Source organism: Suncus etruscus, chromosome 4 (genome assembly GCF_024139225.1).
Source record: "Suncus etruscus isolate mSunEtr1 chromosome 4, mSunEtr1.pri.cur, whole genome shotgun sequence".
NCBI classification, from domain to species: domain Eukaryota; kingdom Metazoa; phylum Chordata; class Mammalia; order Eulipotyphla; family Soricidae; genus Suncus; species Suncus etruscus.
The window spans coordinates 167,148,438-167,173,022 of NC_064851.1; the positions used below are offsets into that span (position 1 = coordinate 167,148,438).

Genomic DNA, 24,585 nt, shown 5'->3' on the forward strand with positions numbered 1-24,585 from the left:
AGGTACTATGAATAATAATGACCTTTACATATAGTTTCTTAGATTTTCATATATATCACTTTTGATAAAGTTTAATTTATAATAAGACACATTAGAGACACATATATGCAGTATAAAGTAACAATCATAATATACAGTAGTGAAAATTCTGTGGTTTTCTCACTTGTAAAATAACAATTTTAGAATAAATCAATAAACTATGACTATTAAGTAAACAGTAAATAAATCAACATTAACTGCTGCTTTAACAGTGATAAAATATACTTTTATTTACCTTGAGTCAGAGATCATAAAAAAATTATTGCTAAAGTATGTATCAGGCAAACAGAAAGGTACTTTTGAAGTCCAGTTACCTTGGAGTTTATTTCAACTAAGAGAAAAGTCATGTTTTCATGCAATACATACTTGGTTCTTAAACAATTGCGACATATAACAGAAATATATAAGGAATGCTTCAACTGTGAACCATACAAAACACCAAACATTTTCAGGTTGTACATAATTGAAAGAAATGTCTCAAACACTTTTTGAAATACTGTAATAGCAAATACACAGAAGCATGCCTTAGGTGGACACAGGAATGCAGTTTAGGAAGAAAAAAGAAAAGCTCACCAGAACCACTCAATTTCTTTAAGATTACTGAGCAAGAAAAGGAACACTGAGCTTCCATACTGATTTAAACAATTTCTATACAGTACCTTGACTTAAATCCAAGAGCAAAAGTTAAGACTCTCCTCTCCTTTATTTTTGGTAAACAACTGCATGGTAAACTTAGATGACTTGTCCCCCCCTGGAGTTTTACCTGGGAGTGGCCTTTTTAATTGTTTATTTAAAAGAGGGCAGGTTTGGCACTTTTATACTGATGTCACCAATGTTAATATTTCTTGGGATCTCAGGAAGATTCATATTCTTTACAGCTGATACAGCACGGGCTGGAGCTCCTGCTAAGCCAGCCTGTATACAGAAGCAAATAAAAGAAAAAGAAAATGTATAACTCAGGTGTAGATCAGCAAAAACACAACGGAGGTCAAAGATAAGAATTTTCAAATAACGACTAAGAGACCAGATGGTAGTTTGGATTGGTATGGTATGATTACTTTGATACTAATCTATAGAGAAAACAGTTGACACGTTAAAAAAAAATACAGTGAATACATGCAATGATAACAATGTAAAGATTTAAATACAAAGTAATCTTTACTACCTTAGTTGTTATATTTAATATTCAAATGACAAATGCTTTTTCTTCTACATGACTCAACTGCCTTATCATAGAAAAAAGTTTAGATCAAATAACTAACAATAATCATAATAAATTTGGGGGGTGTTTGCTTTTAAAATGACATTATTAGGGCAGAAAGAGATTATTGATAGAGTGCATATAAAAAGCCGATGCCGGGGGCCGGAGAGATAGCACAGTGGTAAGGTGTTTGCCTTGCGTGCGGAAGGTCGCTGGTTCAAATCCCGGCATCCCATATGGTCCCCTGAGCCTGCCGGGGGTGATTTCTGAGCGTAGAGCCAGAAATAACCCCTGAGCATTGCTGGGTGTGACCCAAAAACCAAAAAAAAAAAAAAAGCCGATGCATATGGCATTGATCCCTGACTTCAGGAGCCAAACATCTGTTATCAGTATGTGATATAAAATAAAAATGGAAAGTAATAAATAGATTATGTATGTTTCTTGATGGTTAAGCCATTAAGCATTTCAAAATGATGAAAATTTTAAATTAGTTTGGAGGCTCTCAAACTTTTCTAGTAGAAATATTTTTTAAAATCACATTTCTTTTTAAAATAAAGCTTTAATTCAAAACGAAGTTTTGTTAAAAACAAAATAGCAAAAAGAGGACAACTGCAACACTTCAATGATTAGTAAAAATATAACAAAATATTTTTTCATATAAAGAGGACTCAATATATGTCTGGCTTAAAGTATGCAAAATTAAAGGACTGGAAAGTGTACAGTGGGTAGGGAATTTGCCTTGCATATGGTCAACCCAGCACCACATATAGTCTCCAGAACCTTGTCAAGAGTACAAAGCCAGGAATAAACACTGAGCAGTGCCGGGTATGGTCCCAAATAAACTCCAGTATACAAAATTAAAAACTAACAGAAATGTAGCAGATATCTGTTTTATTTCAGTAAGTACTACTCATGCATAATATTTGACTTTCTTCTTAGGAGAAACATTAACAATTTGTGAAGTAATTTTGAAAGAAAATAAATTTCAATTAAAAAGCTTAATATAATTTTTATCAAGTAGCTTTATATACAACTTTCATATTTTTGGGGGTTTAGTTTATATGTTATAGTTTATCAATTTTCTTTTGTTGTATATGGGACCACATAGGCGATGCTCAGGGGATTACTCCTGGTTCTGCACTGAAGGGACATTTGGGATGCTGAGGACTGAATCTCGATCAGCCACGTGCAAGGCAAGCCTCCCTTGCCCCCCACTGCTGTACTATCTCCCCAAATCTCTATTTTTATTCAGGCTTCATAAGAAAACTAGAAAACATATCTGAGTTCAGTGGTAAATATCATTTGGTACCAAATAAGCAACTGAATAATAAAAATAAGTCTTTAATTTTACTTAGATAAGGCAATGTTTTATATAATCTGAAAAGGGACTTATAAACTTTCATTTTGTAATTTTAGGGCTTTTTCACCTCATGTAATTCTACCTGTTTTGTTAATTTAAAAAATTAAATAAAGCTGTCACCTGAGAAAAATTCTGACTGAACATGTAGTAAACTATTTACTGAATAAGGTCACAAACATTATTAAGCAATGAAATAAAAGCCATGGATTGTAAATTCAGAAGTGGAAACAATAGAAAAATCAGTAAGACAGTATTAATGATTGATATGGTCCACAAAAGGCAATGAAAAGGGCGATATGGATGAAAAATCCCATAGCCAATTAAAGAGTGAAGAGGGCAGGATAATCCGTTTTTTTATAATTTAATGAAAATTAGGTGTTTTAGCATATAACTAAAAGTTTGCTTGATTTCCATATTTATACCTACCTGAAGCAATGAAGGCTTTACTATACCCTACTTCCCTCCCATTGCTCAAAAAAATTTTGGAGATACAAAAATGAGTATTAAGGTTGCATGAAACTTATTCAAAAGGGTTTTTAACTTGACAGTTTTAAGTTCAATGTTTAGCTACCAAAATATAAAAGCTTAATTTAAAGATAAAAGAATCCACTTCCAAGAGTTTTACCATCTTGCAGACCTTCTGACTTTTACCACGAAGTATGCTGCTTGGCAAGAAAACATACATAGATGTGCATGTTTATGGGTACGTGTATGTGTGTGAGAGAAAAAAGACTTCATGCTATGATTTACATTTGTACAGTTAAAAGTTTTTAGTATTAAATGTCAAGAAGAATAATGTTTTCCCAGAATATTCCGTACAATAAGTAGCTACACTTAATTTAAACAAAGAAAATGAAAATGCTTCTTGTTTCATTAGATTAAGTCGTTTCTTTACTCAAAGATGAAGCCAACTGTTTGCTGCTAACAAGAATACATAAAGTCAATATAGCAATTGATTTACATAACATAAATGTGCCAAGTTCTTATTATGTAAAGCAAAAAGAAGTTTCTGAATACAACAAACTACACATCTTCTAAATATAAGCAGCAAGCCATAGACATGCAAGTGAATCATGGTAACTATTAAGAACACGCAAATGAACAAGAAAATCAAATTATTTCTCAAGCATGTTCAATACTTTTGTGTAGTATGTCATGAATTGAAATGGTAGGAAACAGAAAGCTGTAATTTGTTCTCAGAAAATTTTAATTAGGTAGTTTTCAAAATTCAAATTCGTAGACTATAAAACGTGAAAGAAAAACATGAAGACTGCTGATCAGTAAGTTGATGTTTAAATGAGCTGTCAATGTTCATATAAAAAGCAGGGTATTAAAAAAAACTTCATGATTCTTAGGTAGCCAACACCAGAATTGCTATAAAACAAACTTTATTTTCAGACTTATACAAAAGTGAAGTCTGAAACATTTGGCTAAGGAATAGAATGTAAAAGATGTGATTTGCCATTAGAAAATTAGTATGTCAAGAGAGAGATATAAAGTAATTTTAATCTTGGTTAAGTTTTTCTTCAGTTAGATACACTCAAAATAGCAAGATAACTTTTATTAACATAAATTTTAAACACTAAATTAATAGAAATTAAGTTTTATATGACTTCTTGGTAGTACTGACAATTTAAAATGTAAAAGATTTTTGATTATACACATAATACTTAAGATACAAGATTATACAGCTGATACAAAGCAGGGTGGGGGAAAGAATGAAACCCTACTAGAGAAATAACTTGTTTCCATCCGTTATTATACTCGAGCACCACTATAGCAGGAAAACTGCAGCAACTCCACTAACAAAAACAAATATATGACTCCAAAGCAGCTAAGAATATGAATTATATGAAAGAGTGAAGTACAATATATAAAAGAATGGTCATGTTTTCTCTCCCATGAGATTAAATAAATTAATAGAATTAAGAGAAAGAAAACAAAATGAAGTCTGCAGTATACCAAAATGAGGCCAAACAGATAGAAGACTTATACAGACATACTCTCGGAAATTTCAAGCACTTGAATCACAGAGATAGTAATGGATGGGTATGATTTATTTTTTATTTTGTTTTTAAATTGCCAGACCCAAAAATAAACAAAATATGTGCAAGCAAAACTAAAAAAGCAGCATTACTAAAATGTATTTCAAAGGATCTGAAGATTCCCTTTTCCTCATGCAATAGGCTACTAACATTTTTTGAAAGGAAAAGGAAAGAATCTAGGTATTTATCTCATCTAAGACACAAAATCCTACCTTACCATCTTAAAGCATTTTTTTCAAGCTTCAATTACAGCATAGTAAGATGGTAGTTGGAATAATTTATATATTTACTAAAGCCTTTACCCACTCTTCCTGCTGGAAGTTGATATATGCACATTCATAATTTTGACCTAACAGCAAAGTGAAAGAACATCAACATTAATAAACACAGCATTAAATGGTTTCAGGCTCAAAATCATTAACAAAATAACGGCAGACTCTGAAAGCATGTTTTGAGCAAAATAGAAAATGTCACTTTTAATTTCTAACCATAAAATCGAATAACTGAATCTGGGTACCTATACCAGAGTTGGTGCTTGCTTTTAAAGACAGTAAACTAATACTGCAATTACAAATGAGAAAGTATAATATGCAATAACAACTTAGTATTTTATTAAGATTTTCGATCAAAATTCTAGTATTTAAAATGTTGATATCTATAAGATTAATAGTCATTTTATTTCATCTTTGTTTATAAATTTAAGTTGGAATAACACAGGGCTTACAACTATGTGAAATAAGTAGTCAAGTACTACTTATTATTAAATCATTAAAAGATTTAGTATGACTGGTTTTCCCTATTACAAATGGCCTCAGGGATCCTTACTATAACTGTAGAAGGAAATAATAATATGCATATCAAGGTAAAGGGGCAGAACCAATTTACTATCTTTCATAGCATAAAGGTAACTTCTTATTTTCTACTCTTTGAAAAATATACTTGATATTTTTACTAACTAAAAGGCTAATTGTCAGCTCTAATTAGTAACAGAGGTAGAGAATCAAGTTGTTGATTCTTTGCTAGAAAATAGTAGTCTAGTAAAAACTGAGTACAATACAGGAGTGATTTACATTAAGATGAATGATAACACAGTGTACTTTCTATTCCAGGAAGAAAGTATATTAATCCCAAGGACCAAAAGTCATAAGACCCACAGTTTTATGATATAGTCCAAGACCTTGGGATAGAATATTATAAAGCCACTACCTGCATATTTGTACTTCTCAAATTCATCCAAAATGTAAAGATAATGGCTAAATTCAATAATAAACTCTCAGTAGCATTTTGCATTCATAAAAAGTATAACTATCATGTTAAATTTAGGGGCCGGGCAGTGGCGCTAGAGGTAAGGTGCCTGCCTTGCCTGCGCTAGCCTTGGATGGACCGCGGTTCGATCCCCCGGTGTCCCATATGGTCCCCCTAGCCAGGAGCGACTTCTGAGTGCATAGCCAGGAGTAACCCCTGAGCGTCACCGGGTGTGGCCCAAAACAAACAAACAAAAAAAAAATTTATATTTTAGTTTTCCTTCATGGAACTCAACGAAGTGTTTTCCTTTAAAAATTTTATGGAAGGGCCCGGAGAGATAGCACAGAGGCGTTGGCCTTGCAAGCAGCCGATCCAGGACCCAAGGTGGTTGGTTCGAATCCCGGTGTCCCATATGGTCCCCCGTGCATGCCAGGAGCTATTTCTGAGCAGACAGCCAGGAGTAACCCCCTGAGCACTGCCGGGTGTGGCCCAAAAACCAAAAAAAAAAAAAAAAAAAAAAAATTATGGAAGCCTAAAAATATGATACTTTTTCCTAAAGTGATTTTATAAAAAAGTGTTTCATCACCATCTACATGAAAAAAAAAGTAAATTGCTGTTAACTTGTGGTATCAACAAAGTACAAAGGAAATATGAACAATTCAGTTTTATAAAGCAGTTGTCTATTTCAAAACATTTCAATATTTATCAAATGCTTTGCTTTTTATGTTCAGGTTTATAGTATTTTAATAGGTTTTATTATGATATGCTTAGGTGGCAGAAGGTTTTAGAGCAGAAATCCATTTTATTTTGATCAATATATTTAATTCAATTTTTTGTTTTTGTTTTTTGGCAATATTCTGGGATTATTTTTTGTGCCCCGGAATCAGTTCTGGCAGGATTCAGGGACAATAGGGGTATCAGAAATTGACTCTGGCCATCTGCATGCAAGACAAGCACTTTGCCCACTGTCCTATCTCTTGGGCCCTTTAGTCACATTTTTTAGAACAGTTAATTCAATCTTTAGGTCCCCTGTCTCTCTCTCCCCCTCCTTTTTTGCCACTTTTTATATGTACTTGTTACTCAAAATTGTATAAGCAACTCTGTTAAGACTTGGAAGCTGAAAACTTGTGAAGGAAAAATGCTATTTAAGTCACTATGCTAAAACCTTCACTATTTTCTACTATGTATGCAAAACTATAAAGACTGCATTAAGTTCCTACACTCACAGCATTTTATGAAATTCGGCAGACAATTTTATGCCAGTATCCTAATTTAGTATGGAAAAACATATCTGTGAGAGTTAAATTAAGATTGGTTCTGCCACATGATGCTCAAAATGAACTCTGAATTTCTGTATACAAATTAAATTGACATTTCTACAAATATATTTTGTCAGTTAAATGACAATATTTGGGATAAACAAAAAATTTAAATTTCTTTTTACAATGCAGGCAGACAAAACAGAACAAACATGACATCAATGATACACTACTAAAATATACTAAGTTCAATAAAAGATGAAACTACAAGGAGAAACTAGAATGAAAAATAAGCTACAGGGACTATATGGGTTCATTAACACAAAGAATTTTTGAGTCTGGCCTAAATAATTAATTGCCTTTGACATCATTTTGCTTTCCCTTTGTGAAAGTACATTTTTCTCAAAGTCAGCAATACCTTGTCTACCTGTCCTGTCTGGGAGATTGAAAGATAAAGGTCTGTAAAAGAGAAGAATGGAAAGAGCTAGAAAGATCAGGATGTTCAGAAAAAAAGAAGACTGACTTTTTTAAAAGTAGTGACTATATTCAGACCCATCATTTAACCACCTTAAAAAAATAACATGAAACATAAAAATTATGAAGTTTTCCCAGACATAGCCCTTCAACCCCACTCCCAGAGAAGTCTTTCATTCCTAGGCAGATTCCAAGGTACCTCTAACATTTCTCCCAAATCTCACAACCTCTCAGCTGAAACCAACCTTTCCCAAGATCCCAATGTTGTTATAAACCATTTTTCTATCAAAGCAGAATAGATAAAAATACCTTCAGAGTATATCTTTGTTTCTAATTTCCAAGGTCCAAGAGATCTTATATCCACTTGTCTAGGTAGATGGAATAAAACTGGCTCACTATTCTGAGTGATTGAACAAATCCTTTTTAAGCCTTAATAAGATCTTCCATTACTGACCAAAGAAAGGCACCTAAGCAAGCTTATGTTGTATTGTAAAAACTACAGCTTACTTATACCATGGCTGATTTTTAAAAGATAAATGCTATTATCAGCATAGCTTTTCTGTTTTAAATTTATAATAGCTAGATCTTTTTATCAACCATGATATTCCGTATTTTAGTTGTTTTTCTTTAGTAACAGTCAGAGTAAAAGCAGCCTAAATATTTTGTTCTCAAATAATTCTGAATTATTCTGTATTATATCCTACATTTAGTAAAGTTAAACAGCTTGACATGAAAATGGAATCCATTTAAAATTTTTGACATTTCAGTGCATCTGGTATAAAATTGGTAGCATTTCAAATGCACTTGAAGTATATAAAAATTACTAAAAAAGTATACAAAGGGGGACCAGAGAGATAGTACAGTGGGTAAGGTGCTTGCTTTGCATGTGGCTGCCTGGTTTAATCTCTAACATCCCATATGTTCTTCCAAGCCCATGAGGAGAGATTCCTGAGGGCAGAGCCAGGAATAATCCTGACCTCTAAGTTGGCCCCCAAACAAAGAAAAAAATATTATAGAAGGCAACATCTATAATAGAATTTCTAGGTAACAACTTATTACATGGGTTAGAAGATGACCAATGGTTGAGAAATATATATACCAGTATTAAAATTAACTTTGAACAACATTGCCTTTATAAAAGTTTTTTTTAAAGTTATATATAGCTTGGGGGCTTGAGCACAGTGGTGAGGCATTTGCCTTGCACGCAACCAATCCAGGATGGACCTGTGTTCGATTCCTGGCATCCCATATGGTCCCCCGAGACTGCACAGAGCCAGGAGTAATCCCTGGGCACCAATGGGTATGGCCCAAAAAGCCAAAAAAAAAAAAAGTTTTATATAGCACTTTTATAAAAAAAGAAAACATAGATTAATAAAAGCAAATATATACTACAGAATTACAATAGGCCTTTCACCATGTTCACACACAAAAAGACTACTTTAGTTAGTATCTTATACCATAAATTAAGGAGAAAAAATTTTTTCAAAAAGGACATTGCCAAAAAAATAAGATAAGTACCTGGAAATTTAAATATGTGAGACAGGAGATCAATATGATTTTACAGATAACTACACAGAACTCACAAATTACCACATATTGATTAATTTTATATTAATGAACTGATCACTTTCTGGGTATTTAAACTCTACATATAGATAACTTTTATTTTTCTTCTTTTTTCTTTTTTTGTTTTTGTTTCTCTTTCTACATAGAGATACTTTTTAAAGCAAAGTTTAACATCAAATACATTTCAAGTTTTCATTTCGATTATTTGGTTTGGGCCACACCCAGTGATTACACCCAGCTCAGAGGTTACTCCTGGCTCTGGGCTCAGAAATTGCTCCTGGCTCGGGAAACTATATGGGATGCGGGGGTAGGGGATCGGACTTGAGTCTGTCCTGGATCAGCTGAATGCAAGGCAAACAGCCTAGACTGTGCTACCACTTGCCCCTCAAGTTTTCATTTTGAGACAAAGAATTTATAGTATCTACAATTTAGTATGATACTAAATAAGAAATTGTAAGTCAACTATACTAAATACTGAAGCATTTTCCTGTCTTAGAACTAAGTTTTCTCTATCATTCTTTTTATGTTTTCTCCTTTCAAAAACTAATACTTTTAAAACTAAAAAGAGATCACATAAAATATATAGTTACTTAAGAGCTATAATTTTAAGCCATCATGACACATCTCTCTTTTGGAAAACAGCTGTGATGGTAAGATGCGAGAAGGAGGAATTCAGGACTATCTTAATTTAAAACAAAGCACTGGAAAACATTTTCACATACCGTTTCAAAATATTTCTAACCCTCAGGTTCATATATATCCACCATCCAGTGCTATATTCAATTTCATCAAATATATAGTAGGCAGTGTATATATGCATCTAACAGATACTTCTGTGTAATACTGATCTTTCACAGTGAAAAAAAGATAAAAATTGTCTAAAATTCACTTGCTACAATTAATGGTAGTATATTTTAATGTCTTGCTGCTTCTATAGTTCTTTTACTTTAACCAAATTCCTGAATTTTAATTACCAATAATTACCAATAAAATGCTTTTAATCTGAGTCATGACTACAATAGCAAAGTAGTCATAAAATATCCTTAATAAGAGTATTCCTAATAGTATAATAAAACTATTCTCAGAGCTAAATAAGACTTTAAGATTACTGACATTTCTAAACTTCTGTCTGCTATAGAAAAGAGCAACAACCAAAAATAATGTGAACTTGAGTATTTCAGCGATACCATCTGTTACTAATATTAAAAATTTGAGTAGTTTGGCTATAGCATCTATTACTGATATTAAAGTATTAGAGCAAAGATCCACAAATTCTAAAGTGGGATTTTACACAGTGTAGAAGTATTCACCCAATCTTAACACTATGCTAGCTCTGTATTACTAATAAAATAGTTCTTTTAGAATGCAGCCAAAGTTATGAGTACAGGAGTACAAAACATGTGACAAGTTAACTGGCAGTGACCATTAGGAAAGATCCAGAATTCTTTTTTCAAATGTGCACTTAGACTTGCCCACTTACATTACCTCTTCATGAGAACTTCATTTACTCACCTTTCTTAATGTGTATATCTTGAAAAGGTCACTTTTAAGATCCTTTGATTATTATTGTTTTATAAAGTAATTATTAATCATTTAAAATAATTTCTTTAAAGTAACAAGATCTTGGAATGTATTAACTACCAAGGGGGATCACTAAAAAAATAAACAAAACTTGGTGGTAAATAATAGTTATAAATCATTTAGCATACTAAATGTGCTTCTGCAGCTAGACAGTATAAATGAGCATATAAATAACAGAATAAAGAACAGAGAAAGCTACAAACGATGAGAAAATATGGTCATACTTTCTATGACTTACTATGCTTTATTTACTAAAGCACTGTCCTTTCTTACCTCAGATTTCTCCAGTTTGTTTTGTGCATCAATTTGTGTGACAATTTCATTCATGTTGGTCTCCAAAACCATTCCCCCCATCACCATTTCTGCAAGGATATTGTGAACCTAAGAGAAAAAGTAATACATAAAAATAAAGAAGTTTCTTAATTCAGAGGGATGGAGTAAACAGTACAGCAGGTAGAAAATTTGCCTGGCACGCTGCTGGCCTGGGTTCAATCCCTAACATCTCAAATGGTTCCCTGTGCTAGTCAGAGGTGTGTGGGTCAAAAACAAAACAAAACAAAAGTGTTTCTTGGGGCTGGATAGCATGGAGGAAGAGTGTTTGCCTTTCATGCAGAAGGTCATTGGTTCAAATCCTGGTATCCCATATGATCCCCAAGCCGGCCAGGAGCGATTTCTGAGTGTGAAGCCAGGAGTAACCCCTGAGCACTGCCGGGTTTGACCCAAAAAACAAAAAAAAAAAAAAAAAAAAAAAAAAAAAGGTGTCTCTCATAACTAACTCCAATAGCTTTTATTTCAAGTACTGCTGTATATTTTGCAAGTATGATCTGTAAAACCCAATTTGGAGTAGGATTCATAAATGCTCTAATTAGTTTTTAATTATTAATAAAATTTTAATTGCACCACTGTGAGATAGTTACAAAGTTGTTAATGATCGAATTTCATTCATACAAGGTTCCAACATCAATCCCTTAAGCAATGTACATTTCCTGCCACCAATGCCCCTGGTTTCCCTCCCGAACTCCCCTTGCTTGCAGCTCTGGCAGATATTTTTCTTCTTCTCTTTTTCTCTCTCTCCCACACTCATTTTACTTGATAGGGTATAATCCATAACACTTTATCTCCTTTTAGCACACAGTTCTTGTCCACAGTGATCTATTCCAACTATCATTCTAAAGCTGCTTAGCAGGGACTAGTCCTCCTGAAAAGCTGCCAGTTCAGATTTGATCTCTGACCCAGTATATGATTCGCTGAGCAGAGCCAGGAGTGATCCCTGAGCATGGCTCGTTGTGCCCTCCTTCCATGAAAAGGTTCTCTTTCAGTAGACAGTTATAGAATCTCTTTAAGTCTTGTTTTAGTAGGCCGTAAAAGAGATAGTGATCATTCTGTTTATTGAAAGGTATTATATTTTACACCACCTATTTATTCTAATACTGAAAGAAGAAAATATGGTCCTTGCTGAAGATGTACAATATATATAATCTATAAATATTACCTACTGTTATCTATGAAGCTTAATGCTTTTATTTGGTTTTATTTTGTTTGGGATTTTTGTTTGTTTTGGTCAACATTTGGCAGTGCTGTCCGAAGCACAACTGGAAGCAACCTTGAAGTATATACAGAGCCTGAATCAGCTGCCAGAATTTACTGAGTATGACCCTAACCCCTCATTTAAAAAAAAAAAAATCAGGTGTCTCTTCCTTCTGCAAAATATATAGCTCAGTCCATTTAAAATCTCAACCAAGGGCCAAAAAAAAAATTATAGCAGGTAGAGTGTTTGCCTTGTAGTAGACCTGCATTCAATTCCCAGCATCCTATTTAGTTCCCTGAGCCAGCCAGGAATAATTTCTTTTCTTTTCTTTTCCTTATTTTTTGGGGGGGTTGGGGGGGGGGTTGAGTCACACCCGGCAGCACTCAGGGGTTACTTCTGGCTCTACGCCCAGAAATCACTCCTGGCAGCCTCGGGGGACCATATGGGATGCCGAGATTTGAACCATCATTCTTCTGCATGCAAGACAAACACCCCACCTCTCCATGCTCTCTCTCTGGCCCAGCCAGGAATAATTTCTGAGGCCAGAAAGTAACCAGAAGTAATCACTGAGACAGAGCCAGAAGTAACCCTAGGGTTGCTGGTGTGACCCAAAATTTAAAAACAACAATAATAACAACAACAAAAAAGACTCATCTCAGTCTCACTTCTTGACCATCATAAAATTCCTAACCTTTTACTGAGTCTTGCTCTCCCCAGGAAACTTCATTGTGTGAGAAATCAATCTTTTAAGACCTCCTTTGTGCTGATTCCATCATCAGTATTTAAAAAATCACCAATTTTGGCTGAGTGGGTACGATGACTAATTCAGATAATTACTTATGAGGAGAAATTGCTAACATCGTAAGACAAAGCATGAAATATGAAATAGGAGGTAGGAGATTACACTATATGATAACCATTAAAAACTTTTTCTGTTGAGCTCCCATTCCATCCAGCTATACCACTCCTAGGAATATACCCTAGGAACACAAAAATACAATACAAAAATCCCTTCCTTACACCTATATTCATTGCAGCACTTTTTACCATAGCCAGACTCTGGAAACAACCAAGATGCCCTTCAACAGATGAATGGCTAAAGAAACTGTGGTACATATCCATAATGGAATATTATGCAGCCGTCAGGAGACATGAAGTCATGAAATTTTCCTATACATGAATGTACATGGAATCTATTATGCCGAGTAAAATAAGTCAGAGAGACAGAGAGAGATGCAGAATGGTCTTACTCATCTATGGGTTTTAAGAAAAATGAAAGACATTCTTGCTATAATTTTCAGAGACAAAAGAGAGAAAGGCTGGAATTTACAGCCCACCTCATGAAGCTCACCACAAAGAGTGATGAGTTTAGTTAGAGAAATAACTACATTGTGAACTATCCTAACAATGAGAATGTACGAGCGAAACAGAAAGCCTGTCTAGAGTACAGGCAGGGGTGGGGTGGGGAGGAGGGAGATTCGGGACACTGGGGTTGGGAATATTGCACTGGTGAAGGGGGTGCTCTTTACATGACTGAAACCCAACCACAATCATGTTTGTAATCAAGGTGTTCTAATAAAATATTAAAAAAAAAAACTTTTCTGGAACCGGAGAGATAGTACAAAGGGTACGGCACTATGTTGTTATTGACGAGCCCGGATTTTATCCATTGTATCTCATATGGTTCCCAGAGCTCATCAGGAATGATCTTTAAATGCTGCTTGCTGGTTTGGCCTAAATACCAAGAAACCTTTTTTGCTTCAATACAGAAACTGACAATATTTCAGACAGCTTACACCTAGGGAAGATGTGAAATACAATACAAATTAGGAATATTGTTTACAAATTCCTCCTTTGATTTGCTCAGTTGTGATCCAAAAGCACGCCAAGAGTTTTGTGGCAAAATTCACTATAAATGAGGCCAAATCTATAATACAGTGGGTACGGTGCTTACTCCACCAGTGACCAACTCAGCACCACTTTCTATCCTTAGCCCCACATATTGAGGAATCGGGTAGTACTGCAGGGTATAGACCAAAAACCAAAGAAAAATACATTTCAACCCCTTTAAAAAAATGTAAGTATTTTTCAAGGGGGAAAAGGAGTTTGTTAGATTACACCTTTTTTATCCAAAACAAAAATGATCTCTGGTTCCTTTGTATCTGTTTGTTTACAACTTGGTTTCACTCAAAACAAAAGATTATTCCAGGTTCCTTTGTATTTTTTATTTTTATAATTTAGCTTTACCTCAAAACAGAGAATGTCTTACATCTAAACCAGTGTGGGATTAGCTCAGGATAGCCTGAGCTATTTGTCCTTATCGTGTGTGTGTGTGTGTGTGTGTGTGTGTGTGTGTGTGTGTGTGTGTGTGTGAGAGAGAGAGAGAGAGAGAGAGAGAGAGAGAGAGAGAGAGAGAGAGATCCTCTAGTCTGGATTATTTCATGTAGTGATTCTGCGTTAGACTCATCTGGGGTTCGAGATATGGGGCGTGGGGTGATTTTACAGAGGTTCATCTTCTGAACATTACCTCTGGGAACAATCAATGAGCACAGAGCCAGAAGAAGCACCCAAGAACTATTAGGTATAGCCAAAAAGAAAACAAAACTATCAAAACAAACACACATAACTTGAGGGGTAGGATCAAGATGAGGGCCAAAGAAATGATGTTGCTAGGGTCTTCAAGTGCCAGGGATTTCCTGGGCCACCTTTACAGTACTGAGGACTCCAGAATAACATCAGTAGTGCCTCTATGGATGTAACCAGCAATGATCAGGGGACATGAGATATCAAGAATAGGACCAGTGTTGGTTTTATGCAAGGCAAGTACTTTAACCCATGTACAATATCTCAAGTACAACGTATTACTTTATGCTTGATGTTTTATGTTGTAGTGACATAACTACAAACATTTGTCAAAATTTAGTTGGCTGCATACTTAAAACTGATATTTAGGGGCCGGGCGGTGGCGCTGGAGGTAAGGTGCCTGCCTTACCTGCGCTAGCCTAGGAGACGGACCGCGGTTCGATCCCCCAGCGTCCCATATGGTCCCCCAAGCCAGGAGCGACTTCTGAGCGCATAGCCAGGAGTAACCCCTGAGCGTTACCGGGTGTGGCCCAAAAACCAAAAAAAAAAAAAAAAAAAAAAAAAACCCTGATATTTAGTTTCTAAAATTTTACTACATTTTGTATAATTGTATCAAAATGAAGTCCAGGACCAGAAAGACAGTACAGTGGATAAGACACTTGCCTTGTACAGTTGACCCAGGTATCACATATGTCACTGAACAATTCCAAGAATGAACTCTGAATGCAGAGCTACAGTAAGTCCCCAAACAAAAACAAACAAAAAAAATGAAGTCCAAAATTCATGGTATGGGACCGGAGAGATAGCATGGAGGTAAGGTGTTTGCCTTTCATGTAGAAGGACGGTGGTTCAAATCCCGGCATACCATATGGTCCCCCGAGCCTGGCAGGAGCAACTTCTGAGCCTGGGGCCAGGAGTGACCCCTGAACGCTGCCGGGTGTGATCCAAAAACCAAAACAAACAAACAAAAAAAAAAAACACCAACAAAATTCATGGCATAAAATGCAATTTAAAATTAGGAAAATCAGATTTCTATATTAAGATTAAATTTCTTTAAAAAAGCCTTTTAAAAAAATGTCTATAAAATCATGCTATTTTTTGTCTGAAATATCTACTATTTCCTTAAAATAAATTTACGCATATTTTCTCCAATCAACACTCTCTTAGACAGAGGCTAAAAGGTCAGTTGCATTAGCATTAATACTCTAAATTAATGTTATTAATGTTATTGTTTCCGCCTTCAGATGTGCGCATGCTTCTATGGCAGGGTACAATTTCTTCACCAAGCAATGACACTTAGTAAGCATAATTTATGAATTGCATAATAAATTAAAAGACAAAATAGAATGTTGTATTATGTTCATTTTTGCATATTAATTATTTTCTTAAATAAAATATGTGATAATACAGAAACAGTACCTTATCTACATGGAAAATTAAATCCAATTCACACACATTTTCAAAACACTTGTCCAGAGTTTCCACAAATACCTATAGAAAAAGAAAAAAATGTTTAATGTTTTAATTATAAAGTCCATTTAAATCTATTCTCTATAAGGCAGATCATTCTGAATTATAAATAAAAACTTTTCTAATTACATTTTAATTATTTTAAAGTTTTAATAGGAACAAGTAACTAATTATAAGCAATTCTTCATGAAAAATATTATTAAAAATAATTAGAGAATCTTAAAAGAACCCTAAGCTGCTGAATTGTCCTAGATAGATAAGTTTCTGGGCTGAGACTCTGAGGCCTATTCAGAATGCAGGAGGACAGATTCCCCTCCCTGATAGAAGGACCTGCAGCCCACACCAACACCCACCAGCCTCTGGCACAATAAACAACACTGCTTCACAACTGAACCTCATGATGGCACCAAAAAATCTCTACAGCTCCTGGAGTACATGGCTAAGTAAATGCCTATAAATTTCACAGATGGCAGCCAAGTACGAGCAATAAAGGCACATTTGATGGGAAAGTTGTACAGAAGCCTACCATGCTCAATGAATCAAAACAGTAAGACAGAAGGCTCAAATAACACGAACCAGGGGCCAGAGAGATAGCATGGAGGTTAAGGCGTTTGTCCTGCATGAAGGACAGCGGTTCAAATCCCAGCATCCCATATGGTCCCCCCAGCCTTCAAGGGACGATTTCTGAGTGTAGAGCCAGAAGTAGCCCCTGAGCACTGCCGGGTGTGACCCCCCCCAAAAAAAAATTAACATCAACCAGCTCAGAAAAAAACTCAGTGACTTTAGTAATATTGTGTGGTATAACAATTACCACAAATTGTTTTATTGGTCTATTTTGATCATCCCATATGCTATTTTGTTGTAATAAGCAATATGAATTAAATTTGTTTACACCTGCTAAGGGGCAGGTTTGGGTAGTGGGAAGGAAATTGAGGCTACTGGTGGAAGGAAGGTCACACTGATATTGGTATTGGAACATTCTTGTCTGTAACAACTATATTATGAATGACCTTATAAATCACATTTTAATTTTTTAAAAAAGGAACTACAAATTCTTTTAAAGATTAGATATTAAAAAAGAACAGATATTAATACCACTATCATTTACAAAAGCACTTAAAAATACTCAAATTAGGGGCCCGAGTTATAGTACAGTGAGTAGAGCTTTTGTCTTGCACGTAGTCAACCTGGGTTTGAACCACAGACCCAGTTTTGATTCTCAGCATCCAATATGGACCCCCAAACCTGCCAGGAATGATTCCGGAGCCAGAGTCAGGAGAAGCTCCTGAACACCACAGGGTATGCCCCCCCCCAATACAAACAAAAGAAAAATTACTCAGATCAAGCTGTCTGCCTTCATGTGAGAAAATTAGCTTATTAGAAACATTCATTTAGAGGCTTGAGAGATAGCATGGAGGTAGGGCATTTGCCTTGCATGCTGAAGGACTGTGGTCCGAATCCCGGGCATCACATCAGGTTCCCTGAGCCTTCCAGGAGTTATTTCTGAGCAGAGAGGCAGAAATAACCTGAGTGCTGGCAGGTGTGACCCAAAAACTGAAAGAAAAAAAAAAAAGAAAAGAAAAGAAAAGAAAAGACCAAAAAAAGACAAGAAAAGAGGAAGGAAGGAAGGAAGGAAGGAAGGAAGGAAGGAAGGAAGGAAGGAAGGAAGGAAGGAAGGAAGGAAGGAAGGAAGGAAGAAGGAAGGAAGGAAGGAAGGAAGGAAGGAAGGAAGGAAGGAAGGAAGGAAGGAAGGAAGGAAGGAAGGAAGGAAGGAAGGAAGGAAGACATTTATTTAAGAAAGACATTCATTTTATGTAGTCTATTTTTATTATTTTGTTGTGTTTTGTTTTGGGGCCACACCCAATGGTGGTCAGGGTTCACTCCTGGCAGTGCTTAAGAACTGCTCCTGGCTAGCTACTCAGGAATCACTTCTAATTGGGCCAGAGTAATAGCACAATGGGTGGGGCATTTGTGACCTGGGTCCAACCCGGGTTGGATCCTCAGCATCCCATATGGTCCACCAGAGGCTGCCAGGAGTGGATTTCTGAGCACAGAGCCAGGAGTAGTCCTGGGCACTGCCAGGTGTGGCCCCAAAACAAACAAACAAAAAAGGAATCACTTCTGGCAGGTCACAGGGAACATATCGAGTTTTGGGGATTGAACCTGAGTTGGCTACATGCAAGACAAGTTCCCTATCCACTGTACTACGCTTCAGCCCAATCAATTTTTAATTAGCAAACCAGTACACAAGATAACTAAGAATTTCTGGGGAATAAAACAGCATTTGGAATCAGATTTAACTGTCCAAACTCTAGCTCTTGTGCAGCTTTGTATGGGAAAAGGTTAACTCAGAAGACTTAGATTGCTCAAATTGGGCACTGTCCTCAGAATGACTTGCTTTCAGACTAGTTCTTGGCTAGATTCTGGGATCTGAATTCTGAATTCTTGCAATGTTCTGCCAGAAGTTTTTTGGTGTGCCTATACTCTTGGACCACAGCGAACAAGTCTGAGCAGTTTATGCTGTGTGATTCATGACGACTATTTTTTTTCTCAAGGGCTGGAGATCATATGCAACCTAGGTCAGGCACAGAGATACTACATGCCTGACCTCCAATAAATATCTTAGACACCAAGATTACGGTGAACTCCTTCCACTGGGACACTTTGTATGCTACATCACATGTTATTCTGGAGGGATTAAACACATCTTGCATGGCTCCACAGGGATGGGACGTCTGTACTTAATTTCCACAGATTTTAATATGCATCTTTCATTTAATAAGCATTAACAGTAAGTATAAAAACCTCTTAGTATATGAAACATAATAAACCACTGAGATGGTCCTGAGGAACTGTCACAAACCTTCAAAAGTAATCTGCTTTTTTCTTTTATTGCTTTTGGAGTCATACTTGGTGGTACTCAGTTGCTATTCCTGCCATTACGCCAGGAGATAAGTGTGCATATTAAGGGTTGGGGAGTGATGGGTCTCGTAGGATGTCAGGTATCGAACCTAAGCTTCCTGCACCAAAGAGCATGCTGTAGCTTATTAATCTATCACTTTATATCAAATTTAATTTCTCAAAATTCACCTTGCATAGTTTAAATGATCTATTCTAGTCCTATTTCTAGTTTCACTTTTTTCAAAAGTAACCATCATTAACATAACTATCATACAATCAAAAAAGAAAAAGAGCAAAAGGGAGTAGCTAGCTCAGGGGTCTCTGTACAACGTTTTGTGGCCCGCGGCCGGCCTTCAAATATCGCAGTATTCACGATTATTCGCTTACCAAATAATCGCAATAAAAATCGCATTAGTAAGAGAAAAATCGCATTAAACGTTCCCATACCCCGAGCAGTTCCGTTCAGGGTATGCAAATGTTTAATGTGATTTTTTTCTTACTAATGCGATTTTTTATTGCAAATATTTGGTAAGCAAAATCTCTATGCGGCCCTGCCTCACCCCGACTTTGCCTCCTGCGGCCCCCAGGTAAATTGAGTTTGAGACCCCTGAGCTAGCTATTAGTTATTATCTTACATAAACAGCCTCCACTAGTTGATATAAATCAGGACTCTTTCAAGAAAATGAAAATATGTATTTTCATATTCACCTTACTCATATGTGATCCAATGACACAGTAAACAGCTGATCAGCTGTTTACTAAACAGGCTGCTTACTAATCAGCTCTATATCCTATCTGCATCAACCTCTGGACAACTGACATAGATTCGCAATTCAAAGTTCTCTAATAGACTTTATATTGATTAATCATCCATATATATCCATATATGGTCAAACAAATTAGGTAGCTAATATATGACTATTATCAACTGTCTTACACTAGGAGTTGGCTAACATTTTCTTTCAAAGAAAATAAATATTTTTAGTTTTGAGGGCATATAACACAAAAGCAGTCAAAAACAATACATAAATGAGCAGATATGGCTCTGTTCTGATGAAACATTTGTTTTAGGGTGATACTCAACTGTGCTCAGGATTCACTCCTGGCAGACTCGGGAGACGTTATGTGGTACTGGGGATCAAACCCAGGTTGGCAGCGTGGAAGGCAAGCACCACACTTGCTATCTCTCCAGCCTCCAATGAAACTTTTTATTTATAAAAACAGACAACAGGTTGGATTTGACTTACACCTGATTTAGATCAAGGTCAAAAGAGAAATATATCTATAGTAACTAAGTATACACAATTTTATTCAAAATCCTCTTTTGGAAATTTAAAAAGCATTTAGGAGAAACAGACAAGTTATTAAGATTATTGAGAGGGCATATATACTTGAGATGAGCCGCAAGTAAATTTTTACTTTTTGTTAGTAGACTTCAACTATCACTAAACATTATCCAAACTCCCAACTTAATCATTTGTCTTTAAGTTCTTTGTGATCAAATACCCAAAATGCCTTTATGCAGTCTATTTCAACTAATTGAGATTTATTTTCCATCTTTCTCTAAAATATTCTAGTTATAAGAATTAAATGGAATGATGCTGCTTGAACACAGCCCTTAACAGAGGGGAAAGTAAAGCTAGAGGCAGAAAAAAATTTTCACTGAAAAATGAAGACAATATTTGATTTTGAATGAGTGTCTTGGAAATAACCTGAATACCAATTTATAAAATCATAAAGAAGTTTTCTGAAATAAAGCCATATCCCCCTTTAGTAATATAAATTAACCTTAAAGGGAGGGAAGGTGGGAGGGAGGCAGGAAGGGAGGGAGAGAGGCAGGGGAAGACCAGGAATTAAACTGGGACACTGGAGGCAGGAAATGTGCAGTAGTAAAGGAATGGGTGTTGAACACAGTATAACTAAAACACTATCATAAACATGTTACTATCTCACAATGATTCAAAATAAAATTAAAAAGAAAAGATTTTTAAAAGGTTAATAATAGAACAGCATTTATTATTGACTATAATGGAATTGCTATTGATTCCAGTGTTTTGAATAAACAGATCCTCTTATTGAATGCTTCACACTAATCCGTGAGGGTAGATAATTCAATTATCAAGCATTTGTAAAAAGAGTTTAAAGTAAGTAAACTGAAGAACCCACATTATTATTCACTAGTCACATATCTACTAATACCAAAAAATAGTATTCTATTTTCAATGTTATACAAAGTGATTCAAATTTTACGATACAGACATGAGTAAAGCATAAAAACTTAAACTTTCCATATCTCTATCATCTATATTAATGGAAAAACCAGACTGCATGTGCTATTGGAAATTTAATTATATTAAAAGCCTCTCTATTAAGAATGAATAAAATCTATATATTATATATAGATGTCTAAGAAGCAACCAGATTTTTACATCCGTAAGGTGAATAAATCAAATATAAATTTTAAAATCAAAGCACCTTCTGATTTCTGTATATAAAAGCTAATCACCTAATTCTTAAAAACATTGTCACAAATTATGAGAACAGTATTTAAACTCTGAAGATTTTAACTTTCAAATGAAATTTGTATTTAAAAATATTCTTCAACCTATAATTTAATACAGAATATCCAAAAATACTTACATTTTGACAAAGATTTAAAAATGAGGATGAAGTTTTTTTAATTAAATTTTGTGGGCCCGGAGAGATAGCACAGCGGTGTTTGCCTTGCAAGCAGCTGATCCGGGACCAAAGGTGGTTGGTTCAAATCCCGGTGTCCCATATGGTCCCCCGTGCCTGCCAGGCGCTATTTCTGAGCAGACAGCCAGGACTAACCCGTGAGCACTGCCGGGTGTGACTCAAAAACCAAAAAAAAAAAAAAAAAAAAAACAAAAAAACCTTTTGTACTCATTTTGATTAATAAAAATAGAAAGCACAATGTGTGGATGGAAACACCAAACTCCATTCTATGTTAATGAATGTTTAAACTCCACAGTATAATTCCTTCAGGAAAAAACTCATCATGCAAATCAAAACAACAATGCTGTATCATCTCCCACCACAGAGACTGATACACATCACGAAGAACAAGAAAAAACAAAGATATGGGAGAAAGGAACTCTTATGATGGGAAACTAGTCCAGCCTTTTGGATAATAATATCGATATCCTCAAAAAACTAGAAATTGAGCTTCCATATGACCCAGCAATACCATTCCTAGGAAAATACCCTAGGAACTCAAAAACACAATTCAAAACAGTCCCTTGCAGTCCTATGTTCACTGCAGCACTATTTACAATAGCCAGAATCTGGAAACAACCCAAGTACTGGAGAAAAGATGAGCGGATAAAGAAACTGAAGATATGAAGAATATTATGTATAAAGATATGAAGATTATTACACTGAGTGAAATGAGTCAAAGGGAGAGGAATAGACATAGAATTAATCTCACACATATATGGGATATAAACAAAAAAGATAGTACAATAATATTCAAAGACAATAAAGATAAAGGTCAGGAAGACTGAGTCCATGATAGGAAGCTTGCCACAAATAACAGGGTTATTTGTAGTAGTTAGGGCAGAAAAGGGACCACTATGACACTGATAGTTTGAAACAGTTATTCTATACAAGAGCTGGGTGCTGAAAAGAGATAAGGTGACAGACATGATACTCTTCAGCAACAATATTGTAAAACAGTGTCTAAAAATAAAAAGGAGACAGAGACAGAGAGATGGAAAGAGACAGAGAGATATACAGAGAGAGAAGTGTGTGCCCCAGAGGCAGGCAGAGGGAAGGTAGAAGGGAAACTGGGGCACTGGTGGTGGGAAATGTGCACTGGTTGCTGTACACTGTATGACTGAAACGCAGCATGAACAAATGTATTATGAACAACTGTGTAACCATGGTGTATAAATAAAAAATAAATAAATAAATGAAAAACAATTCAACCACCCCTGAAAAAGAATCATCAACAGATACTAACATTAATGCTCCAAAATTCAATTAGACAAAGAATTTTCAGGGTCAGAAGCAGTAGTATAGATTGTAGGGTGCTTGCCTTGAAAGTGACCAATGGGGGACCCCATATGGTCTCCCAAACTCCACTAGGAGTGATCCCTGAGAGTAAGCCCTGGACATTCTGAGTTTGGCCTCAAAATCAAGAAAAATGGAAAAGAATATTTGGTGAGGATACCTTAGCAGTGACTAAGGAACCCAGGAGACACACTTGGTGATACACAGCGAAGTGGGCAAGTCAATTCAATGCCAAGGCCCAAGAATGTGATCTGATTAGATACTGCAGTGCCACTGACCCCAAACAAACAAATTAATTTAAAAAATTGGGGGGGGGGGTGTGCAAAAAAATTGTAAGTGTATTTTGAAACACCAAGATCAAGGGGCTTTCTCCTTTATTAATTCCTCCCTGGAAATAAACCACTTTACCACGGAAAATAAATAATTTATCTCAAATAAAAGGAAAATTTTAGAAATGCTGACTATTTCTAAATATATAAAGATATGAAAAACAAATCCTATTTAAAAAAAGGATGTCAATATGCCAGCAGAGCTAGGACTCCCTCTTTCTCCAACAGGAAGAACTGCACATAGGAATGGGGGTTTCTATCTTTTTCATAGAGGGAGAGTACAATTTTCCATAATTCTCAAGTGCTAATCACAGTCAGTTGGTTTGTCAGACAGCATAGAAACCTAGAAAGCTTAAGTAATGAGTCTGATACCTCACAAGCCTACCCACTTAAAAGACAAAATGATGGGGCCGGAGAGATAGCATGAAGGTAAGGCGTTTGCCTTTCATGCAGGAGGTCATCGGTTCAAATCCCGGCGTCCCATATGGTCCCCCATGCCTGCCAGGAGTAATTTCTGAGCCTGGAGCCAGGAATGACCCCTGATCACTGGTGGGTGTGACCCAAAAACTACACACACACACACACACACACACACACACACACACACACACACAAAGACAAAATGATGCATAGGGAGAGGCAGAACTCCAAAGGCATACAGATTCTATGCTCAGTAAAACCTACCTACGCATGATTGCTCCATAAGAACAGTAAGATCAGTAAATACCTCTTCACTGAAGTATTCTTGCCTTTTGCTTTCTGTTTCCCCAATTAAGCTACTTAGTACTACATAGAATTCATGCTAATTCATCACAAAACACCAGGATTTAAAAAAAATCATCTCTTCTAAACATAAAAATGAAAAATAAAAAGGCCTTCTTTACCCAATTCACTTTGTATACTAGTGACCCTTTGCAAGCTTTCCTTATAAATGCTTTAGTTGGGGCCGGGCGGTGGCGCTAGAGGTAAGGT

General features: G+C 35.7%; 1 protein-coding gene across 2 annotated transcripts in view; it reads right to left on the reverse strand.

Moving 5' to 3' along the window:
* Positions 1-243: 243 nt before the first annotated feature.
* The window catches only part of AP3S1 (adaptor related protein complex 3 subunit sigma 1), a 51,842-nt gene continuing 27,500 nt past the window's right edge, over positions 244-24,585 (reverse strand). Inside the window, exons 4-7 of one of the 2 annotated variants that reach the window (XM_049771461.1) lie at positions 16,301-16,372; positions 11,044-11,151; positions 7,568-7,608; positions 745-954 (exon numbers count right to left, since the gene is read on the reverse strand). In XM_049771461.1, coding sequence (XP_049627418.1) covers positions 7,573-7,608; positions 11,044-11,151; positions 16,301-16,372 — 216 coding nt within the window. In that variant the 3' untranslated portion in view covers positions 745-954; positions 7,568-7,572. Of the gene's footprint in view, positions 955-7,567; positions 7,609-11,043; positions 11,152-16,300; positions 16,373-24,585 lie in introns of both variants that reach the window. The other variant, XM_049771460.1, reaches the window with a different exon arrangement.